This window comes from Tursiops truncatus, chromosome 20 (genome assembly GCF_011762595.2).
Source record: "Tursiops truncatus isolate mTurTru1 chromosome 20, mTurTru1.mat.Y, whole genome shotgun sequence".
In the NCBI taxonomy this organism is placed as follows: domain Eukaryota; kingdom Metazoa; phylum Chordata; class Mammalia; order Artiodactyla; family Delphinidae; genus Tursiops; species Tursiops truncatus.
In genome coordinates this window covers 51,737,581-51,759,583 of record NC_047053.1, presented here as the reverse complement: position 1 = coordinate 51,759,583, position 22,003 = coordinate 51,737,581, and the positions used below count along the sequence as shown (strand labels likewise).

At 56.5% G+C, this 22,003-nt stretch overlaps 2 protein-coding genes across 2 annotated transcripts; both read left to right on the top strand.

Moving 5' to 3' along the window:
• Positions 1 to 61: 61 nt before the first annotated feature.
• Positions 62 to 9,286, top strand: OTOP2 (otopetrin 2). Its single transcript, XM_033847389.2, has 7 exons — positions 62 to 1,119; positions 1,373 to 1,724; positions 2,260 to 2,396; positions 3,547 to 3,605; positions 4,075 to 4,208; positions 5,794 to 6,671; positions 8,516 to 9,286. The coding sequence occupies exons 2-7, from the start codon at positions 1,406 to 1,408 to the stop codon at positions 8,684 to 8,686; spliced, it is 1,698 nt and encodes a 565-aa protein (XP_033703280.1). The 5' UTR covers positions 62 to 1,119; positions 1,373 to 1,405; the 3' UTR covers positions 8,687 to 9,286.
• Positions 9,287 to 11,911: 2,625 nt separating this feature from the next.
• On the top strand, positions 11,912 to 21,733 carry OTOP3 (otopetrin 3). Its single transcript, XM_073797029.1, has 7 exons — positions 11,912 to 11,924; positions 15,420 to 15,908; positions 15,999 to 16,135; positions 17,272 to 17,330; positions 17,613 to 17,731; positions 19,564 to 20,378; positions 21,563 to 21,733. The coding sequence occupies exons 1-7, from the start codon at positions 11,912 to 11,914 to the stop codon at positions 21,731 to 21,733; spliced, it is 1,803 nt and encodes a 600-aa protein (XP_073653130.1).
• Positions 21,734 to 22,003: the final 270 nt, after the last annotated feature.

Here is a 22,003-nt window from a genome sequence, read left to right as displayed (position 1 = left end):
CATGGGGTTGGGGGAGGGGGTCGGGCAGGGGCCGGGGCCGCCAGCGCCCGCCGCCGCAAACAGAAGATGCGGAGCGCCAGAGCCGCCGCTACTCGGACATCTGAGCCGCTCAGCGGGCGGGGAAGGTGGGGGGAGGATCTCCCGCTGCCCAGAGGGCCGCCCCGGGCTGCCCCTGGGTCCTAAACTCCCTGCTCCCGAGCAAACCGGGCCCGGCCTCTCTCCAAAACGCTGCTCACCCCAGCGTCCCGCCCCGTGAGGCCCAGTCTGGGGACAGTCCGAGGTCTGTCTTCACTAGAGCCGCGGCGCTGCGGCCCCCGAAGTCTCTAAGCGTCAAGGGAACGGGCCAAGGGCTGAGGAGGGATGTCTGAGGGCAGTCCTGACCCCTTGGACAATGGGCCTAAGAGAGTTATGAGGACCGACCGCCAGACCGTCAGCGATCGGGACACGGCTGTCCCGGCGGCCAGTTTCGCGCGAGGTGGGCCAGCCGCGCTCCAGCAGGAGGCGCTACAAGACTGGCCGAGCACTTCGTACGCAAGTCCGACTCGGCAGCATCCCGCGCAGCGGGGACCAGGGGAAGGGAGAGAGGAAGAGGGAACTTCGATCACTGCGAGGGTGTCGGGGAAGGGGCGGTAGGGTCCCGATCTTGGGACAGCAACAGAAGAGCCCAAAGGTACAGGGCCGCGGGGCATGAGGGCGTCGGGGTGCCTGCGGGCCCTTGGGGCGTTTGTTGAGCGTCAGCTCTCAGGACTCTGGGCGTCAGGAGACAGGGGCGCCAGGGCGCGCTGGGCGCCGGGGGCGGGGTGCCCGCTGGGTGCCGCAGTGCCGGGCCGCGCCCGAGGCTGGCTGCGCCGAGGTGACAGGGCGGCGGGGGAGGGGGCGCCTCTTAACGGGTAAATATAAATCATACCTTGTCTGCCTCCGCACGCTCTTCACTAAATTCAGCCCAGGAAAAAGATGGATCATGTGAGTGGGACTGAGAGGTTTATGGAGCTGAGCTCCCGCGGCTGTAAATCACCCTGCCCTCCCCGGTATAAAGCGCCCGTTCATCCCGGCGTTAGAGAGAGGACACACTCGCCGCCCCCTGACCCCCAGCTCAGCGCGGGCTCCCGGCCCAGCCAGGTGGGTGCCCCTGGCTAGCCGGCCGACGGATTTGGGGAGTGGGAACCTTGGACGGGGTCCGACGGGGCTGCAGCCGCTTCTCTTTTCCTCCCGTCGAGCGCGAGACCGGCACAGTGGGCTTTTCTCTCCCCCTTCCCAGCGCTTCCTTCACCCCCCGCAGCCCCCGCCCCTCGGGTCCCCAAATCTAGGGATAAGATGGAGGAAGGAGAGCTCTCGAGGCTGACCTGGGGTCCTGTCCGCTCCGCCCCGACAGTGACCCCTCCAGCCTCCTCCAGTCGCCTCTGCCATGTCCGAGGAGCTGCCCACGGGCCCCAAGGAGAGCCCGCCGGCACCGCGGGCAGCCCCCCGCGAGGTGTGGAAGAAGGGCGGCCGCCTGCTGTCCGTGCTGCTGGCCGTGAACGTGCTGCTCCTCGCCTGCACGCTTATCAGCGGCGGCGCCTTCAACAAGGTGGCGGTGTACGACACCGACGTGTTCGCCCTGCTCACCACCATGATGCTGCTGGCTGTGCTCTGGATCCTCTTCTACCTCCTTCGCACCGTGCGCTGCCCCGACACCGACGCCGTCCCCTACCGGGACGCGCACGCGGGCCCCATCTGGCTCCGAGGTGCCAGGGGAGGTGTGGGCGGAGGTGGGGTGGCCCAGGCGGGGAGCTGGAGGCTGGGGCTCCCGCAGGAATTGCTGGGTTCCCTTCGAGGTAGACCGGTGAGAAGTCCCCACCCCCCAAGGCTAGATGTGTCTGAGGGTGAGGTGGGCTGTGTCTGAGGCAGAAGAGGAAGGGAAAGAGTCCTGGAAGAGGGATGAAGAGAGGGATGGAGTGGAACTTCTCTGCCCTATCTAAAGATTGAAAGAGGGTGACCATGGAAGAGACTTTGATGGAGAGCAGAAAACAGATGACAGCTGCAGTTGAAAGAGCCTCTCTAGGGTCCTTTCCCTTATCTATGCAGCCCCAAAGGGATGGGGGCTCAACAGGACATCCATCCATCTACCCACTCGATCACACACCCATCCTTCCATCCGTCTTCTCACTTACCCTATTCATCCATCCATCCACCCAATCATCCAACTATTTGGCCATCCATCCTCAAATCTGTAATCATTTTCTCCTGCCTCTCTGATCCACCCCCCACCCTCCTTCCCAGGTGGGCTGGTGCTGTTTGGGATCTGCACTCTCGTCATGGATGTCTTCAAGACCGGCTACTACTCCAGTTCCTTTGAGTGCCAGTCAGCCATCAAGATCCTGTACCCTCTCACCCAGGCTGTGTTTGTCATTGTGCAGGTGGGTGGGAGGAGTGTCCCTGAGTGTGGTGGAAGAGAGCCAACATGTGGCATGGAGTCAGGAGATCTGAGCTCCACTCCACTTCCACGCTGAGCAATCGATTAGGGTGGGGATAGGACGGTAGTGCAGATCACATGAGTCCGTAAATCTGGAAGCACTTGGTAATGACGTAATATCCAAATGTGAGTGCCTCCTTAGGGGCCCTGCGATTTCATTTCACCTTAAGCAGTGCCGGTAGTTAACACCTAGGAGGTGTCAGTTGTGGCAGCTGCTCTGTCTCCTGGAACCTGACCTGCCCTCCTTGGGTGCCCATAGAGGGCATCAGTCTCAGCTCAGCGTCCTGCTGTGGGCATGGCCAGTTGGGCCTCAGCCATGTCCCCTATATTCTGTATTTTTTCAGGAAATAGGGTAGCCTGTATATGGGATTTTTCAAACAAGTTCACTTTTTTATTTCTTGCACGAATAACACGGGAAAAGATCTTCTGATTGAGCTGAGGCAGGACTGGTCTTAACGTGGGACCCAAACCCTCCCCAGCCCAGAATGACCACGTGTATGGTTCCCTCTCTTGAAACATCATCCTTACTGCCCAGGTTTCCACAATTTAACACATTGACGACTTTGGCATTTATATAGTTTTAATTTTACATTTTCTGACTTTAAAGAATACTCAGGCAAAATGGAAATACAGACACCACAACATCAATAAACACCACAGCAAGGATTTGTGGGCAACCAGGTGAGAGCAAGGACTTGCAGGGAAGCAAAGGATGAGGATGAGGCAGGGACAGTGCCAGAGAGAGCTGTGAGGCCGCTTAGGTTCTTTCCGAGGCTGGCCTCGCTCCCAGGAATAAATAACTAGGCAGTCAAAACTCCACCCCACAAAGAAACAGAAAACAAACACCAAGCCCAGAGAGTTTACAGGTGGCATTTTGCAAACTTCTAAAGAACAGAGAACTATTTTGTACAAATCGCTCCAGAGAATAGAAACAGAGAAAAGCTCACGTCTCCCTTTGTAAAGCTGAAAGAAACTCGATCACGTAGTAGGAGGGCTCTTGAGGCGGTAAGCGCATGGTGCCGGGCATGGACCTGGGCACTCCGGGCTGAGCCCGTCTGCAGAGTAGATGACCCCACCACTCTCTCTCAACACAGACTTACTTTCTCTGCATCTCCGCTAAAGACTGTGTTCACAGCCACCTGGACCTGACTCGGTGAGTGCCTGCTCCATGCCCATGGCTCAGTGTCCATGCACAGGGGCTGGGCTCACCTGGCATGAGATGAGCGCTTCCCAACCTGGGGCGTGGGTCCTCTTTCTGCCCCCAGGTGGGGTTTCAGCCAAGGCCCCCTGGCTTTGTCAGCCTGATTTCCACCACCCTCTGCTGGGGGTACGGGGGACGTGCTTGGTGAGATGGCGTGTGTAATGTACAAATGTCCTTTCCCCAAAGAGAGGGAGCAGCCGTGGCCTGAACCCCACGACACCCCCAGCCCTCTTTTGGGAGGCATCTCAGCCAGGCTAAGTGTTCCTTCCAAACTCAGCTTCCCTGTTCACACAGGGGTCTGCCTGCTTTCTTGCTTCTCAGCACCATCTCCCAGGAGAGCATCCCCAGCTCTCCACCACGCCGGGGACCCAACGTGAGCCACAGACTCTCACTGGCCTCTTTGCTCTCCCTCCCCAAACAGATGTGGTCTCATGTTCACGCTCACCACCAACCTGGCCATCTGGATGGCAACCGTGGTGGATGAATCGGTGCACCAGGCCCATTCCCTCGGCAGTCCTCACGGCAACACCAGCCATACCCGCCTCGCTCTGGAATGTGAGTGCCCACTTCAGATTCACCCTGGTCCCGTGGCAGCCAGGCCTCGGGCTGGGTGCTCTGTGGACTCGTAGAGGGCATGGAGGCAAAGGTGGCTGCCCCAGGCTATGCCTCTGAAGAAGTTTAGATGTGGGTGACCCAGGAGGAAGAGTACAGGGGAGCATTTTTTCATCCTGGACAGTACAGCCTTGGTCCCACTGTCCAGGTCTCCGTCCCACCAAAGAAGGGATTCATGCTCCAGGAAGAAAGGGCAAGAGTGATCAAGGTAGAAAGAGGGGAAGGGGGGCAGGGTGGCTCAATGGTGGAAGCGTGGGATCAGAAGGGAGTGCCTGACAAGGAGGAGAATGTAGAAGTAATAATCGCAATAACGATAGTGACAGTTCTCTGAGCTCTATATGTCAGGCACTGTGCCAAGTGTCTCAAGCACCATCTCACTTAACCCTAGCAACCTCCCTGTGAGATGGGTACTATTAGCATTCCCATGTTATGGATGCAGAAACTAAGGCATAGAGAGGTTAAGTAGCTTACCCAAGGTCACAGAGCTTGAAATTGGAGAACTAGGGTTGAGATCCATCTTTGCTTTGAACCAATATGCTACGCTGAAGAAGAATGAGCCCACAGTCCCCCTGGTCCTGGTTCTCTGGACTTCTCTAGCCCCCCCACCCCGCCACCAGCCAGGATCAGACTAGATGACCAAGTCCACCTGGACATTACCTGAATACACACGCACACTCAGTATGGGAGGGTCCAGGAATGGAAAGCATGGATCCAGGCCTACAGGAGATCCCAGCCCAGCAGGACTGAAAAGGGCCACTCTCCACATACAGGGGGGTCCTGAGGATGGTTAAACCCAGCCCAGGGAGGTGGGCGACCTTACGTGCTAGGGCTGCAGGGTGCAGAGGGGTACCTGCCTCAGGGGTGAGAGTCACATCATTGGTGTCAGTTCTGCCATCGCAAGCCACTTTCTCTGAGTGAACCTCAGTTCCTTCTTCTGCAAAACCAGCTGAGATAGTTCTGGGGATCAAAAGAGCTGTCTGCCAAGGCCCGAGGGATCCTGCAGAGCAGAGCACGGGCTGGATGCAGGGTGAGATTCCTATCAGTGTGGTGCAAACCGAAGTGACAGCAGGTCACGGTCGAGACCTGGGCACAGCAGCTTCTTTCTGGCTGAAGCAGATGCTGGCAAGAGCGGCGAGGCAGTTTGAATTTTAGGGGTTTCCAAGCGGGCCGCCTTCTATTAGGACCAGAGTCTTGCCTATCTTGGGCAGCCAGGGGTCATTACCGGTGGGGAAGGGTTGGAAGTCTTCTTCTGCAGGAATGGGACAGGGTGAAGCGGGCAACTCTGCGGCTCGGAATTTTTTTTTCTTAATCGAGCCCTGGCTCCCATAGTTTCTGGGACATAGTAGATGCTCAATAAATATCTGTGGCATGAACAGACGTGCCAAGCCCTGTGTAGGCATTTGGAATACGGTGGTGACGGATAGCAACCCTGCCCTTCCAAAGGTCACAGTCTAGGGGTGAGGTTCTTCAGGTGGGGGCCTCCAGGAAGGTGGGAGGGCAGTGCAGCTCCGCGCCCCCCTCTCCACAGCGGAGCGTGCGGGCGGCCCAGTCGGAGAAGACTGCTCCTGCAACACGGACGTCTGCCAGATCTTCCAGCAGGGCTACTTCTACCTGTACCCCTTCAACATCGAGTACAGCCTCTTTGCTTCCACCATGCTCTACGTCATGTGGAAGAACGTGGGCAGGCTGATGGCCTCCTCTACCCGCGGCCACAGCCACGCCCCATCCCTGCTCAGCCTCTTCCGGGAGACCTTTTTTGCCGGCCCGATCCTGGGCCTGATGCTTTTCGTCGTGGGGCTGGCTGTCTTCATCATCTACGAGGTCCAAGTGAGTGGGGAGAGGAGCCACACCCAGCAGGCCCTGGTCATGTACTACAGCTTCAACATCGTCTGTCTGGGGCTCATGACCTTGGTCAGCCTGAGTGGCTCAGTCATCTACCGTTTTGACCGCCGGGCCATGGACCACCGTAAGAACCCCACTCGCAGCCTGGACATGGCTCTGCTGGTGGGTGCCGCCCTGGGCCAGTACGCCATCTCCTACTACTCTATCGTGGCTGCAGTGGCGGGCACACCCAGGGAGCTGCTGGCGGGGCTCAGCCTGGCCCACGCTCTGCTCATGATCGCCCAGCACACCTTCCAGAACGTTTTCATCATTGAGAGCCTCCACCGGGTTCCCCCCGGGGCTGAGCCTCATGGTACTCCCCCCAAGGAGCCCTGCCACGGCCTCACCTTTGCCAACCTGGACACCCTCCACACCTTGCCTGCCTGCCCACCCACCCCCAGGCTGGTTGGCCCCAGCCCAGCAGGACCTCAGGGAGCAGTGAGCATCACCTTGGCCCCCAGGGGCCACTGGAAATACCGGTGCTTGAAGGACATTTCTCTGTTTCTCCTGCTCTGCAACATCATCGTGAGTAACTGGGGAGAGACGGGGGTGGGCTGGGAGGAAGGCAAGGCCGAGGAAAGATGCTCTTTCGGGTTTGTTCACTTGGCCCTCTGTCTGGCCCCCAGCCCACTCGAGCATCGTCTGGCTCTCTAGGAAAGGAGCAGGTTCAGGGAGAGTCAGGTGCAGCCCCGGGGGCGAACAGCATCTCAGGGCGCACGGGGAGAATGAGATCCCGGCATTCTGGCATCTAGGCAGAGCTGGAGGGGTCTTAGGGGATGCTGGCGTGAGGGCTGGGAGGAGGTGAGACGGAGCTGAGTGGGGGGCCCTTGCTCCCAGGTGGGAGGTGTGACTCTTCCCGGGACCTTGTGACCAACCTGCTTCTTAGAATAATCGCAGCAGTGACAGGAGGTGGCAGAGACCAGCATGAGCGTGAGGGGTCTGTCAGCAGAGTGCAGTGGCGGGCTGGCCGGGAGGGGGGCAGCCACAACAGTCGCCCCTCCCCGGCGACTCAGCAAAGCCGCTTTCCAAGAGAAACTCCTCTGTAGAGCAGCAGACTTCACCCGATACAAATATACATCCTGTACAAGAACACTCTTTGTGAAGGTGCATCCCAACAGAGAAATACTCCTAGTGTAGCTCCAACCTAATAGAGAAAGGCCCCAGTGTAGATATAATCCCCAGGAGGGAAATCGCTAACAGAGAAACCTGGACCCCTGTGAGTACATCCCAAAGACAGAGCGCACCTCAGTGAAGTTTTGCTCAATGTAAAGACAGTCCTTTTAGCTATAACCTCTGATAGAAAATACCCCTAATATAGAAAACAGCCTTAATGTGGGTATATCCCAATATAGAACACATCTCCAGAGGGATTCCACCCCAGTGGGTCTATCTGAAATACACGCCCAAATTGAGGTGCATTCTTGAAGTCCCCACTGCCAATATTGCCCCTCCTACAGGTAAAAAAAAGAGTAGTCACCCATCTCTGACCTACCAGTAGAAGCAATAAAGCTCAAAACCTCCTCCTGTCTTGAGTCACCTTTGGTGTGGCTCCCAGCCTCGGCCCCCCCTCACCTTCTCCCAAGGCCTACAGGCTGGGAGCCTACAGGCTAGGAGTCACCTGGGAGGCCGCTTTTGCTCCAGGTATCTGAGCCTGGATCAGCTCTGAGGGCATCATCTCCAACTCCTTCATTTTATAGGATAGAAGCAGGCTCAGATTTGGGCTGTCATGTGTCCAAGGATGCGATACATTTGCGGTGGGGAGAGGGGGGTTAGTCTAGAAGCCTTTATTCTTTGCCTCACACCCCATACATGAACTATCTGAGCTCATAGCCAGGGATGAAGCAGGATTCCAGCTTCAGCCGCCTCCCAGACCTGGGAAGGGGGTGGGGTGCGGGGCCAGAGCTGGAGAGCAGAGCTCCTAGCGGGCAGGGCTGGGGGAGCCTTCCGGCAGGATCCTGAACCCCTGCCCTGGGCCTGTCTGATTCTACCATCACCACCCTGCACACATCTCTCCAAGAGAGAGCTACCGATTTAGCCATTTATTCCAAATTCTCACAGCATCTATTGAGACTTCTGCCCTTCCCCAGTCCCACAAGTGGGCCATACTGAGGGTGGGAGATGTGATCGCAGGCGGAGCCCTAGGCTGGGGGGCAGGCAAGCTCAGTTGGGCACATTTACTGAGCTCCTTAGTGAGTGCCAGGCCCCGCCCAAGATGCTCGAGGTCCCCCCTCAGCAACACCCAGCCCTCGCTGTCCACAAAACCAGAGGGCTGGGACCCCCATCCTGCCCCCGCCCCACCCAGCAGAGCCCACGGAATGACCCACTGGCACGAGTCCGGGCCAGGTCCTGACACCCCTTTGTCCCCACAGCTGTGGATCATGCCCGCCTTCGGGGCCCGCCCCCACTTCAGCAACACCGTGGAAGTGGACTTCTATGGCTACTCCCTCTGGGCAGCCATCGTCAACATCTGCCTGCCCTTCGGCATCTTCTACCGCATGCACGCTGTCTCCAGCCTGCTGGAGGTCTACATGCTGTCCTGAAGCCCCGCTAGAGATGTGGGGAGGAGGGGCTCAGCTCATGCACCCACCCAGAGACCCCCGGGGAATGAATCCCAGGCTGGCAGTCACTATGCCACGTAACTACCCATTCCCCCGCTGGCCTCAGAGTGGAATTTTCACAAAAGTTATTTTTCCAGGATGAGTTTTTAAATCACAATCAGGACATGCATATCCCTGGGGCATGGGGCAAGCGGTGGGGGGGGGGGGGGGGGAGGAGGACCTCTCCCTGCACCCTTCCTAGGACCAGGCAAGATCTGGAAGTGTCCTAGCCTCTAGCTCCACCCCTACCCCCACCCTGTGTCCTGGCCAATGCTGCCGCCTGGAGCTGGAAACCAATAAACCTGCTCTTCTCCCTGCCCCACCCTGTGCCCACTTCGTGTCTCAGCAGCCACATCTAAGATGATCACAGGAGGGGGTCTTGGGGTCGGAGCTGCAAGGGCCCCTGGAGATATTCAGGTCTCAGGCTTTTCTGTGGGTGAGCCAAGTCTGAGTCACAGACTAGTTACAGACTCGTACCTGGGTGGCTGGGAGGGGCTGGGTGGAGTACCCAGGCTGCCACCTTCCTCTTCGCCTTATCCTCAAGTGACATATACATTTTTTAATGTGTTCCATGACACATGAAAGGTTAGGAAGGACTCACTTAATCCAACTACAATTTTACAAAGAAGAAAACTGAGGCCCAGAGAGGTAAAGTGACTTGCCCACAGTCACACAGCGAAAGGGAGCCAGTGCCTTTCTACTAAGAATAATAATTTTCAAACTTTTTTCATGCATCAGAGCTTTTGTTTTCCCCTCAAATGAAACATTTCAGGAATGCAACTTCAATTCATAGACTGTTATAACATAATTTATAACAGGGCTGTTATAACTAAACAGGGCTTGGGTGGCACAGATTCTCACCCCCTGGGCCTCCTCTTACCCACAACCCCACTCCCCGTGGTCCCTGAGGCTCCTCTCCAAAGCCCTCTGGCTTCTACTCTACAGGAGATATAGAGACGGGGCAACTGTGAAGCTGGGGAGGTCCTGGCAGGGCAGAGGGTGTGGGATCTCACTGTTTTCCCAGCCCTTCGACCGTCCCCGAAGCCCCTCAATAAAATGGTTTGATGCAAAAGAAGGTGGGGAGGGGGGATATAGAGATGGACTCAGAGAGACTGAGGAAGTCAGACGGTGCAGAGAGAGATTGAAAAGGAGGTACCAACAGCTAGAAGAGGAGGCAGAATTGGTGGCCAGCGAGTCAGATGAAGGGGGACAGGCTGGGGTGGGGACTGGGGTGGGAGGAGATGGCTTTTGTGCGGGAGAGTGGGAGCAGCCGCACCTGGGGCACAGGGCACTTTAGAGGAAAACGTGCCAGGACCGCACCAGCACGACGAGGTGGGCAGGTCTCAGAGGCTGCAGGAAGAGCTGAGGAGGGCCGCAGGGGGCGCCTCCTGCCGTGTCAGAACCGGGTCTCTTTCGCCCCAAGTTCACGTTTGCCTTAGGGAGAGAGAGCTTGCGTCAGGGCCGGGTCTGGTGCTACATGGGGTACAAGAGAAGGTGACCCCGGATCTGTGGGGGAGGGTCCATTCCCTGCTGGGCCGCCAGAGGCAAGTGTGGCCTGAACCCTACACGGCCTCTGTTGCGGCCTAAGGACATTGCACCCCGACCTACCCCGGAAGCGGGCCTGCTCGTGGGTCCCCTGACCCAGAGCCCCAGGCATGCACCGCCTCCGGCCCCGCCCGCCTGTCCAGCCGCCTCGTTATTGGCTGAGCTGTCCGGGGAGCCCCCGGCGGGGTAATTAACGAAGGATTGATTAATGAGAGCCCCAAAGTCAACAGAAAAATCAATGGGCCGCGGAGCCCGAGAGGCGGCTGCGCAGTCCCGCGTAGGGAGGGCGTCGGAGGCATCGGTCCGGCGCAGGGGCCTCACCCGGACAGACGATCCGCGCTGCGGTGGTCAGCCGGCGGCGATGCCTGCCCAGGCCTCAGGTAAGGCTCCCCGGCGGCGCCGTTACGGCCGGGAGCGCCCTCTGACCCCTGGAGGAACATTCCCGAGAGCCCATCCTCGACACTCACACCTACTCCGCTCCCAAAGCGAGGGTCAGAGACCGGGGGCTGCAGGGACTGGGGCGGGAGGGCGAGATGACGGGAGGAAGGTCAACCCTTGGTGACCCGAACGGCGGCCCCCCTCTGCCCCCACCCCGGCTCTGCACCCCGTCTCCTTTCCGCGGGCGGGGTGCGCGCAGGGGTTAGCAGGGCACCCCCCCCTCCCCGCGCCTTAGCCGGGTCCGAGCGCGCACAGCGGAAAGAGAGCGCCGAAGCCGGGAAGAAGCTAAAAGCCCGGACGGCTGGAAAAAGGGGTATGGGGCTGGGTTGCCGGGATGCCCAGTCAGAGGCACCCGTGTGGTGCCTGTCCCAGGCCTCGCAGTCCCTCGAGTAGCTCGGAAAGAAATCCCGTAGCTCTGCGACCACACGGATCCGGCCAGGCGCCGCGCCCCGACGGCTCTGCAGCTTTCATCACTGGCTCTAATCGCGACCCACAAACCAGTTTGGTGTCCGGGCCCTCCCCTGAACTGGCGTCGCGCGGAGGGGCGAGCCAGAGGATGGCGGATTCCTCCTTGTCAGTCAGGGAGCCCTCACCCTCTTCCCGCGACCCCTGCTTGCCCATCCCCGCACCCTCCCCAGCGGAGGACCCTATCCTCCACTTTGAGCGCTCCCTCTAGCGGCCGAGGGAGGGTTGGACCCTGGGGGTGGGGGCGGGGAAGATAGTGAAGGTGAGGACCCTGGAGGACAGGACCTTGTCCTCCAGGGTCCTCTCTAGGCCTGCAGTCCAATCAAAACCTGCCCCTGTAATTCGCCAATAATCTCGACCGTTCCGGCCTCTCCAGGACCTGGACAGAACAGGAAGGAAATGCATAAACAGCTAACACTGAGAGCATTCTCTATGCCAGGCATGTCTCTACATGCAGTCACATGTGTTAAATCGTTTAATTTTGAAAAATCCCCATCAGGTAGGTATTATGCCTTAATTCCTTCATTTATTCATTCAAGAAATCTTTATTGAACATCTACTATGTAACGGGTACTGTTCCATAGTCGTGTATCTGTTTACAGATGAGGAAACTGAGGCAGCGAGAGTCTAAGTAGCTTGACCAAGATCACACAGGTAGTAAGCGCCAGGATTCGGCACTAGGCTGTCCTCCTGCCTTGGGGAAGATTCTGGGAAGGCGAGATGGAGCAGTCAGGTCTGGGAGAAAAGGAGCAGGGAGGTGTCCCTGTAAGCTTCAGATGTGCTCAACCTGGGTGGGGGAGCCTGGGAAGAAAGACCAAGATCATCTGGAAAGTCGCCTTCACTGGGCCAGGATGGATGCAAAGGGCTTGATGGGAAGGGTTTCTGTCCATGACTCTGGTGCTGAAATGTCCCCAGAAAATGCCAGAGTCAGTCAGCTAATATTGGTTCAGTGTCCTCCCTGTGCCATATGTGGGGGATGAGGTAAGCAGGAGCTGGCCGCTGCCCACCAGGCACACTCACAGCAGTGCACACCCGCTCTCGATAGATGTCTGGGCAAAGGGAGAAGTCTTCCCAGGAGAAGCGCTTAAGATGGGTGGTGAGGATGGGCAAGAGCCGTTGGTGGAGGGTAGCGGGAGAGGCAGAAGGAAGAACAGGCTGCAGGAGTGACGGGGTGGGGGGGCACGAGGCTACATGAGACATGGGGAGTACTCTGGCCGGGCCTGGATGAATGTGGGGAGGAGGTGCCTAGAGTGTGACAAGGGGGCTGGACAAGGAGGGGACAGAACTGGAGCAAGAATGATGTGGAAGACTGGGAAGGGGGGAATCATTGGTAGAATCTTTAAAAGAGTGCCAAGTTTTATTATTCTATTTGCCCCAGAAGAGGACCTTAGGAGGTATAAATATTGGGCAGGTTGCACATTGGAGAATGGGGGCCTGAAGAGGCTGCATTTTAGAGGCACGTGTGCCGAGGGTCTTCTGGTAGTTACACAGGGGGATAGTCTAAAGGTCAGAGTCCAAAGGGAGACACAGAGCAAAGCACAGCTAATTAAAATAGAGCATGAACACTGATGTGTGTAAAATTGATGACCAATAAGAACCTGCTGTATAAAAAAAATTAAATTTAAAAAATAAATAAATAAAATAGAGCATGATATGGGACTTCCCTGGTGGTCCAGTGGCTAAGGCTCCGCACTCCAAATTCAGGGAACCCAGGTTCGATCCCTGGTCAGGGAACTAGATCCCATGTGCCGCAACTAAGAGTTTGCGTGCCGCAATTTAAAAAAAAAAAAAAAAAAGATCGCCCATGCTGCAACTAAGGACCCGGCGCAGCCTAATTAATTAATTAAAAAAGAAGTAAACTTAAAAAACATCACATAAAATAGAGCATGGTAGGGGATGCTTCAGCAACAAGCATGGGTGCAGTGGGGGTACCAAGAGGGGCACCTAGTCCAGCCTTGGCAAGGGGGTTCAGGGAAGGCTTCCTAGAGGAGGTGGGGCTCCACTGAGTCCTGAGGACACAACCGCAGTCATCCAAGGGGCAAGTGGGTGGGCACCATGGGCAAAGGGTAGGGTGTGGGCAAAGACAGGGAAGTGAGTAAAAGCAGGGGCATTCTAGGAACTAGGCATCAGGATGGCATATGGCCCATGGGCAAGGGAGTGGGGGTCTGAACACAGGGCTGGAGAGGAAAGTTAAGACCAGACCAGGAAGCAACAGCGGCTACCCTGCCTTGATCACCTTGTGCACCCCAAGCCCATACTAAACATACGCTGCCTTGTTTCATTTTGAAAGGCCAGGCAGGCCATGCTAGATAGTTTGGACTCTATAGTGAGAACAGTGATTGCCTTTGCAGGGGAAGTAGGGGAGAGGCGCAGTGGGTAGGGAGGCCAGTCCAGGAGAGAGAAGAGGGAGCCGTGGACCAGGGTAGTGCTTGTGGTAAAGAAAAATCTCAGAGCAGTCCTTGAGCTGGAATGCACAGGGATGAGGGGAGAGGCAAGGCAGACACTTGGTTCCCTGCTGGGAGACATGGGGATGGAGTCTCCGCTTGCTGAGACAGTGAATTAGAAAGCAGGCCTCCTGCAGCCTGGAAAAGGGGGAGCACCTGGGACCCTGAGCCCCTAGGACCCTGAGCCCAGAGCACCAGGGATGCCAGGGCAGCAGCGGGACCAAGGGAGAGCACCTGGGACAGCAGGGGGTGGTGAAGGAACCTTCCCACCAGGACAGCACCCAGACCAGTGGGGCGTCCCTGCACTCCAGTGCAGCGTTATGAGTACTCAAAGGGCCCACGGGAGAAGTGTGCTGGGCTCCAGGAAGGGGTCCTGAGCTGCAGGTATGGGGTGACCCAAGATCTGGGTCCAAGTGAAGGGTAACAAAGGGGTCGGCCTGAATGAAAGCTCGGGGCAAGTGAGAAAGTAGCAGGAGACACTCAGGGAAAGAGAAGGGTCAGGATGGTGTTCCCCATGTTGAGCTGTACGTTCATGAGACTTCAAGGAGTTGACGGAGGGTACAGATGGAAGTCAGTTCTATCAAAGTCAAGGGTATGGGACTTCCCCTGGCAGTCCAGCGGTTAGGACTCTGCGCTTTCACTGACGAGGGCACGGGTTCAATCCCTGGTCAGGGAACTAAGATCCCACAAGCTGTGCGTCACAGCCAAAGAAAAAAGAAAGTCAAGGTCATGGCATTCATGCTCATCCCAACGTGTCCCATGCTCATGGCAGACATTGTCATTCAATCTCAGAACTTTTTCCTAAAACCTTTAATGTGCTATAAAATTAACTTTAATTACATAAGTAATGTTTGTTTGTTTATTTTTTGGCTGCGTTGGGTCTTCATTGCTGCACGTGGGCTTTCTCTAGGCGGATTCTTAACCACTGCACCACCAGGGAAGTCCCAGTAATGTTTTTTTTTTTTTAAGAAAAAAAAAACTAGAACATTAAACTTCTCCCAATTCTAGTGCCCTCCACCTTTCCCCAGAAGAAACTCCTGTTGTGAACTTGATGGGTGTCTTCTAGATCTTTTAAAAGTAATTTTAGGGACTTCCCTGGCAGTCCAGTGCTTAAGACTTTGCCCCCCAATGCAGGGGGTGTGGGTTCGATCCCTGGTCAGGGAGCTAAGAGCCCACATGCCCCACAGTCAAAAATCAAAAAACATAAAACAGAAGCAATATTGTAACAAGTTCAATAAAAAGACTTCTTTAAAAAGTAATTTTATATACACTCATATGTACGCAAAATAGAGTATTATCTCAGATCACACCATTCTTTCCCACCAAGCCCACGCTCAGCCTCAGGATCCTTCTCAACCCAACACTCTAGGCAACCATTGCCCAACTAATCAGAGTCGGAACAAGAGAGGACACCTACTTGCTCTCCCTGACTTGAGGAGTGAATTTCCTTCCAGAAGACAGAGGGCACAAACCGCGTTTTGGTGGTGAAACGTCACAGCCCTGGAAACTGCCCAGTGGCCAAGCACTGTGCAGATACCCCTGGCTGCCTTGACAGACATCATTATTCCACCTTAAGATCAAGCACTGATGCAGGAGGGTAGGGGTGGGGGGAAGGCGGTCCTCAAGCCAGTCGAAATAAACCCTATGTTTATGTGGAGCACAAAGGGCTTCCATATCCCCGGGTCTGTTTGAATCTTCTCGGGTCCCGTAAGGCAGATGGGGCAGCTGCTTTTATTTCCAACGTCCTGACCAGAGAGGTTGCTTAGCTTGCCTAGGTCCCACAGCGCTTAGAGGCAGAAGCGGAATTGAGCCCAGGACGGCTTGGCAGCCAACCGGAACCCTGTCTCCCTCCCCAGCCCCTACTGAGGCTCCACCCATGGCCTCTCCAGAAGCACAGGAGACTGCAGAGACCCCGGCCAAGGAGAACCACGCGGCCACGGGGGCCGAGCAGACAAGGGCCCCCGCCTCGCCCCTCAGCAGGTCCTGGCTGGTGCGGCACTTCTCACTGCTGCTGCGCCGGGACCGGCAGGCCCAGAAGGCCGGGCAGCTCTTCTCGGGGCTCCTGGCCCTCAACATGGTGTTCCTGGGCGGAGCCTTCATCTGCAGCATGATCTTCAACAACGTGGCCATCACGCTGGGGGATGTGTGGATCCTGCTGGCGACGCTGAAGGCCCTGGCCCTCCTTTGGCTTCTCTACTACACCGCCAGGACCACCCGCCGGCCGCAAGCCGTGCTCCACCGGGACCCGCACGCAGGACCCGCTTGGGTGCGCGGTGAGTGTCGGGGCGCCTGGGTGGATGCAGAGGGGTGGGGAGGGAGGGCTCTTTCCAGGGGAGGTGCCAACGGCCCCCTGGCCCGGCCAGGCTCCCTGGTGCTCTTTGGTAGCTGCGCCATCTGCCTCAACGTCTTCCGCGTGGGCTACGGCATGAGCCACATCCGCTGTAAGTCACAGCTGGAGCTCATCTTCCCGGCCGTCGAGATCATCTTCATCGGCATCCAGGTGACCCGCCTCTCGCACCCCCTCGCCGCGTGCGTACGCGCCCCGGCCTATGCCTAGAAACAGGCACGTCAGCAAATACCCACACGGCCCAGAGTCTGTACACACGCACCACAGCGCCCCTCCACGTGCCTCTGTGTGCCCACACCCATGCTACCTACATGCGTCAGCATCACACACACACTGCGCCACTGAAACGCAGGCACCTATAGGTACATTTGCCTGTACGTACCTGTGTGTACCTAAATCTACACCCCCGGATATACTGTGCTACTCTTTTTTTTTTTTAATACAATTTATTTATATTTTTGGTCGAGCGGCATGTGGGATCTTAGTTCCCCGACCAAGGGGCCCCCTGTATTGGAAGCATGGAGTCTTAATCACTGGACCACCAGGGAAGCCCTACAGAGCTACTTTTTTTTTTTAAAGAAGGTTTTTTAATTAATTTATTAATTAATTAATTTATTTATTTTGGGCTGCATTGGGTCTTCGTTGCTGCGCGCAGGCTTTCTCTAGTTGCGGTGAGCGGGGGCTGCTCTTTGTTGCGGTGTGCGGGCTTCTCATTGCGGTGGCTTCTCTTGTTGCGGAGCACAAGCTCTAGGGGCGCGGGCTTCAGGAGTTGTGGCACACGGGCTCAGTAGTTGCGGCTCGCGGGCTCTAGAGCACAGGCTCAGTAGTTGTGGTGCACGAGCTTAGTTGCTCTGCGGCATGTGGGATCTTCCTGGATCAGGGCTCGAACCCGTGTCCCCTGCATTGGCAGGTGGATTCTTAATGCCACCAGGGAAGTCCCCAGAGCTACTCTTCATGAATCTCCAAGTCCCTCCTGAGTTCCTGATCTGTAGGCATTGTGCTCTGTGTTTTGTTTGCATCATCCTTTTTATTGCCCCAATAAGTAGGCATTCCCCTGATGGACATTTTAGTCCTATTTTAGAGCCAAGGAGACTAAGGCTCAGAGATGTTTTTCCACTGGCCCAAGACCACACAGCAAGGAAACCCTGGAGCCACAAATCCAACCCAGGCTTCCTCACTGTCCCTTCCATTGTAAATACACACGTGCAACTGGAACACATGCCCCATAGTCCCACCACCAACCTTCGCCCCACCCCTAGCCCCTGGGCTCAAGGCCCTTTCTCTTTCAGACCTGGGTGCTCTGGAAGCACTCTAAGGACTGCGTTCAGATCCAGACCAACTTCACTAGGTAAGATGCGGGCATCTTCTCTCCTTCCAACAACTCCTGGGATACCCCTGTCCCCCACTCATGCTGGCCCCCCAACAGCTTCCCTGGACAGGGTGGCCCTGGGGCTATCGGTTAGTCTGGGAATGGGTCCCGGGTGGCCCCTAGGGCTGCCCCTCCTGAAGTTCTAATGGCAGATGGCATCTGGCTTTGGGAGAGAGTGGTCACCCCAAAGGCAGTGATGGTGAACGTGGGGCACCCGGGAAGCCGGCTAGGCTGTGTGGCAGAGTCTAGCACCTCCTCCAGGTGTGGCTTGATGCTGACGCTGGCCACGAATCTGCTGCTGTGGCTTCTGGCCGTCACCAACGACTCCATGCACCATGAGATCGAGACCGAGCTCAGCGCCCTCATGGAAAAGTTCTCAGGTACAGAGGAGACCATGACTGCCCCCCAATCGCTGAATGTACACACACACACACACACACACACACACACACACGCGTGCACGCTACACTCCCTCCAACAGGTGAGGCTCAATGACTCTGCAGAGTTGGGAGAAAGCTCTAGAGACCAGATCACGACTAAACGGAAACTGACATTTGCCAATGGTACCCATCCTGCCCCCATTCTGGGCCTGCCCCATCAGGTGCCGGCACTCTGCAAGCCCGCTCCAGGCATCCGTCTAGCTATCAGTAAGCTAACCACTAATCCTGACTGAGCTATTCACTGATAAGCCCAGGTATGCACTCTACCCCTGGTATTTGCATTTTACTTGCAAGAAACTAAAAAGCCTTCAAGACTGAAAGGAATGTCTTCCTAACACAGTTGTAGGTACCTGGACATATAAGGAAGAACAGAAGGTTTCTGGGCAGAAAGAACTCCCTGGACTGTTCCATGTACCCAGTGCCCTACCTGTCAGTCTGCCCTTAGAGGCCATGTCCCCTAAACCTACATGGGAACATTTCCGTCTGTGGGATTCAGCCACACCTGTATGTATCCACCTCCCCCCGCCCCGGGTGGCATCACCATCCTGACCTGTGTACAGCCAAGCCTTCCCAGCAGACTCATGCATTCACACATCCATTGCGTAAGTCTCAGCATGCCTGTATACCGTGGGCATTCTTTATGCTCCAGATCCATTTTTCAGAAGACCTGTGCAAAGAGAATTTTCGGCAAGTGACATCATGGATAGTTTATTATTAAACAATTCAAGCATACAGATGAGTAGAAGAACAGGACATACCCATCACCTAGATGTAATCATTATTAACATTTTGCCATATTCATTCCAATATTTTTGCTGAATTACTTACGTTGCAGAAATACTGGCATTTCATCTCAGAATATTTCAGTATGCACGTCTTTAAAATCATATCGTTCCCTACATTAGCACACATGCCATTGTAATTTCTAACAAAATGCCTTAACTTCATCCCCATCCTCTGTATCAATCTATGTTCGACTTTCTCCCATCAGCCCATGAAATGTCTTTTAAAGATGGTTTGTTCAAACGTGCAGTACCTTTGGTGGCTCAGTTCAGTCTCTTTTCCCCTAATGACATTGAGATCTGTCAGGTTGCTTCCTCGTGGTGGCATTTGACTTGTTCCCAAATCCCCTGCTTTTCCTAGAAACAGGAAGTATGGACCAAAGTGTCGATTAGATTTGGGTTGAGCATTTTGGACACCAACATTCCACAGGGGATACTGTGCGCTCTGCAGGGCTCTGCAGGGCGCCTCATCACAAGGCGAGATGTCTGCCCCACAGTGGATGCTGCTGATGGTCGTGGTGTGTCAGCCAGATCCCCCCAGTATAAGGTTACAGGCTTCCCCCTGTGCTCAGCAAGTAATCTGTAGAGGTGCCAAAGACATCATGTGTCAAATTTGGCGCCAAAGACATCATGTGTCAAATGCTTTACCCAAGCTTGGCACTTGAGGTCTAGAATCCCTTTGTCAAGGAATGACCATCCTGGGGACTTCCCTGGTGGTCCAGTGGTTAAGACGCCACGCTTCCCCTGCAGGGGGCACGGATTCGATTCCCGGTCGGGGAACTAAGGTCCCACAAAAGAAAAAAAAAAAGAAGGACCATCCTGTGATTTCTGACTTCTCTCTGTTGGCCTCAGTTTCCATATCTGTAAAATGGGTGGCTGGGTCCCTTCCGCCTCTGCCATAACCCAGGAGGTGAACAGGTTGATTTGTGCATCTGGTTTCCTCAGAGCAAGGCCCACCTGAACGTCCCCTCCTGCCCCGCCCCCTCCCAGGCAACAACACCAACACCTGTCTGTGCCTCAACGTCACCGCGTGTGAGGTCTTCCAGAAGGGCTACCTGATGCTCTACCCCTTCAGCACCGAGTACTCCCTCATCTGCTGTGGCATGCTCTTCGTCATGTGGAAGAACGTGGGCCGCCGCCTGACACCCCACACGGGCTCCCACCCCGGCACCCCGCCCTTCCACCTGCACGGGGCCATCGTAGGGCCGGTGCTGGGCCTGCTGGTCCTGGTGGCAGGCACGTGCGTCTTCGTGCTCTTCCAGATCCAAGCAAGTGGCCCTGCCATCGCGCGCCAGTACTTCACCATCTACTACGGCTTCCATGCAGCCGCGCTGCCCACTATGAGCCTGGCGTGCCTGGCGGGCATGGCCATCCATGGGCTGGAGGAGCGAGAGCTAGACACGCTCAAGAACCCCACCCGCAGCCTGGACGTGGTGCTGCTGATGGGCGCGGCGCTGGGCCAGATGGGCATCTCCTACTTCTCTATCGTGGCCATCGTGGCCACTCGCCCCCACGAGCTACTCAACCACCTCATCCTGGCCTATTCGCTGCTTCTCATCCTGCAGCACATAGCCCAGAACCTCTTTATCATCGAGGGCCTGCACCGGCGCCCACTCTGGGAGGCAGCTCCCGAGAGCCTGGCGGGGAAGTGGGAGGCTGAGCCTCCCCGCAGGGGCTCCCTGCTGGAGCTGGGCCAGGACCTGCGGCAGGCCTCGCTGGCCTACATCCACTCCTACAGCCACCTCAACTGGAAGCGGCGGGCCCTCAAGGAGATCTCACTCTTCCTCATCCTCTGCAACATCACAGTGAGTGGCGGGGCTGGGAGGCATGGCAGTGCAGCTGGCAAGGAGGCCCCAGAAAGCCTCACTCAGGAAGGGATGGATCAAGGGATTGTGCATTGACTGTCCCGAGGGCGACTGGCTTGTCCCTTTGATTGTCAAGGACACAGGCCCCTTTCCAACTGGCTTGATGCTGCCTGAGAGTAGGGAGTGTCCCCCAGCTCCCTGCAAGGTGCCTGGCATGAATGAATGTGCCAAGCATGTAGCTAAGCGCTATTTGCAAATATACATATAGGATTTCTACCCTCGGGGAGCTTAGCTGAGGAGACACAGGGGGACCAGTTAGAGAATTACCAGATCATTAATGGTCGCTGACTTGAGTCAAAGGAAGAGATCAGAAGGTGCCTGGTTTTCTAAAGCATCTCTAGGGGGAGGTATTGACGATGACTGCTCGGTGCCCGGCGGCCGCTAAGTTCCAAGTCCACCTTCCCGTGCATCTCTCTGAATCATCACACTCACTCCATGCAACAGGCACTATTACTGTCCCTATTTAACAGATGAGCAAACTGAGCCTTATGTTTGACCTGCCGTGTTCCCACAAGCCTGCAAGTGGCAGTCCCGGGACAACTCCAGGTTGTTTTAGCCCATGATGGTAATAGCTGTGCTGGAAACACCTCAGAGGGTGAAACCTCTGGTCCAGACAGAGCATAAGTAATAAATTGGCCCCAAAGTGTGGTCGGAGCTCAGAGAAGGAAGTGTGGGCCCAGGTGGCCAAGGAAGGCTTTGTGAAAGTTTGACCTGGGCCTTGAGAAACGGGCAGAATTTGGACAGGAGGCAGGGTCGGGGTGGAGCGGGCAGAGAGTCATGACAGCGGAAGAATGAACCCAGAGCAGAAAAAGGTGATGGAAATGAGGGCCCAGGGGAGCCCAGGTGGAGCAGGTTGTACCGTGGTGGTGGCAGCCTGGGGTCTCAGGATCCAGCTGGAGTTTAGGCTGGCCCCAGGCAGGCCAAGGAGGGGGCTGAGGCCTTCTGTGGGATGGGGTGAGGGGGATATAGGGGGAGAGGGGCTGGTTCTGAAAGCCTAAGGGTGAGGGGATGCTAGGGTGGGGGGTATGCTGCAGGAGCTGCAGGTTCTGGGGCCTCCCATGAGCTGAGGGCCTTGGGGGATGGGAGAGGCCCTCCCCCACTCAACAACGCCCTCTCCTCCCCAGCTGTGGATGATGCCTGCTTTCGGCATACACCCCGAGTTCGAGAACGGGCTGGAAAAGGACTTCTATGGCTACCGGACATGGTTCACCATCGTCAACTTCGGCCTGCCTCTGGGCGTCTTCTACCGTATGCACTCCGTCGGGGTGCTGGTGGAGGTCTACTTGGGGGCCTGAGAGCGCCCAAGAAACCCACCCCCTGCACACCCCCGAAGTGCCAAGGCTGGGGAGAACGTAACCCAGATGCCCCATTCCAGGGGGACCTAGACCAGCCTGGATTCCCCAAAGCCTCCTCTTCCCCAGATCCTCACTGGGGTGGGCGGTCACGGCAGCCCAAGGCCAAGGGCAGGACCTGGACGCTGAACTGTTAAGGCCCACACCCAGGACTGAGCACACACCTGCCCCCTGCTCACCACCACAATCAGCGCAGCCCCGGGAAGCCCACAC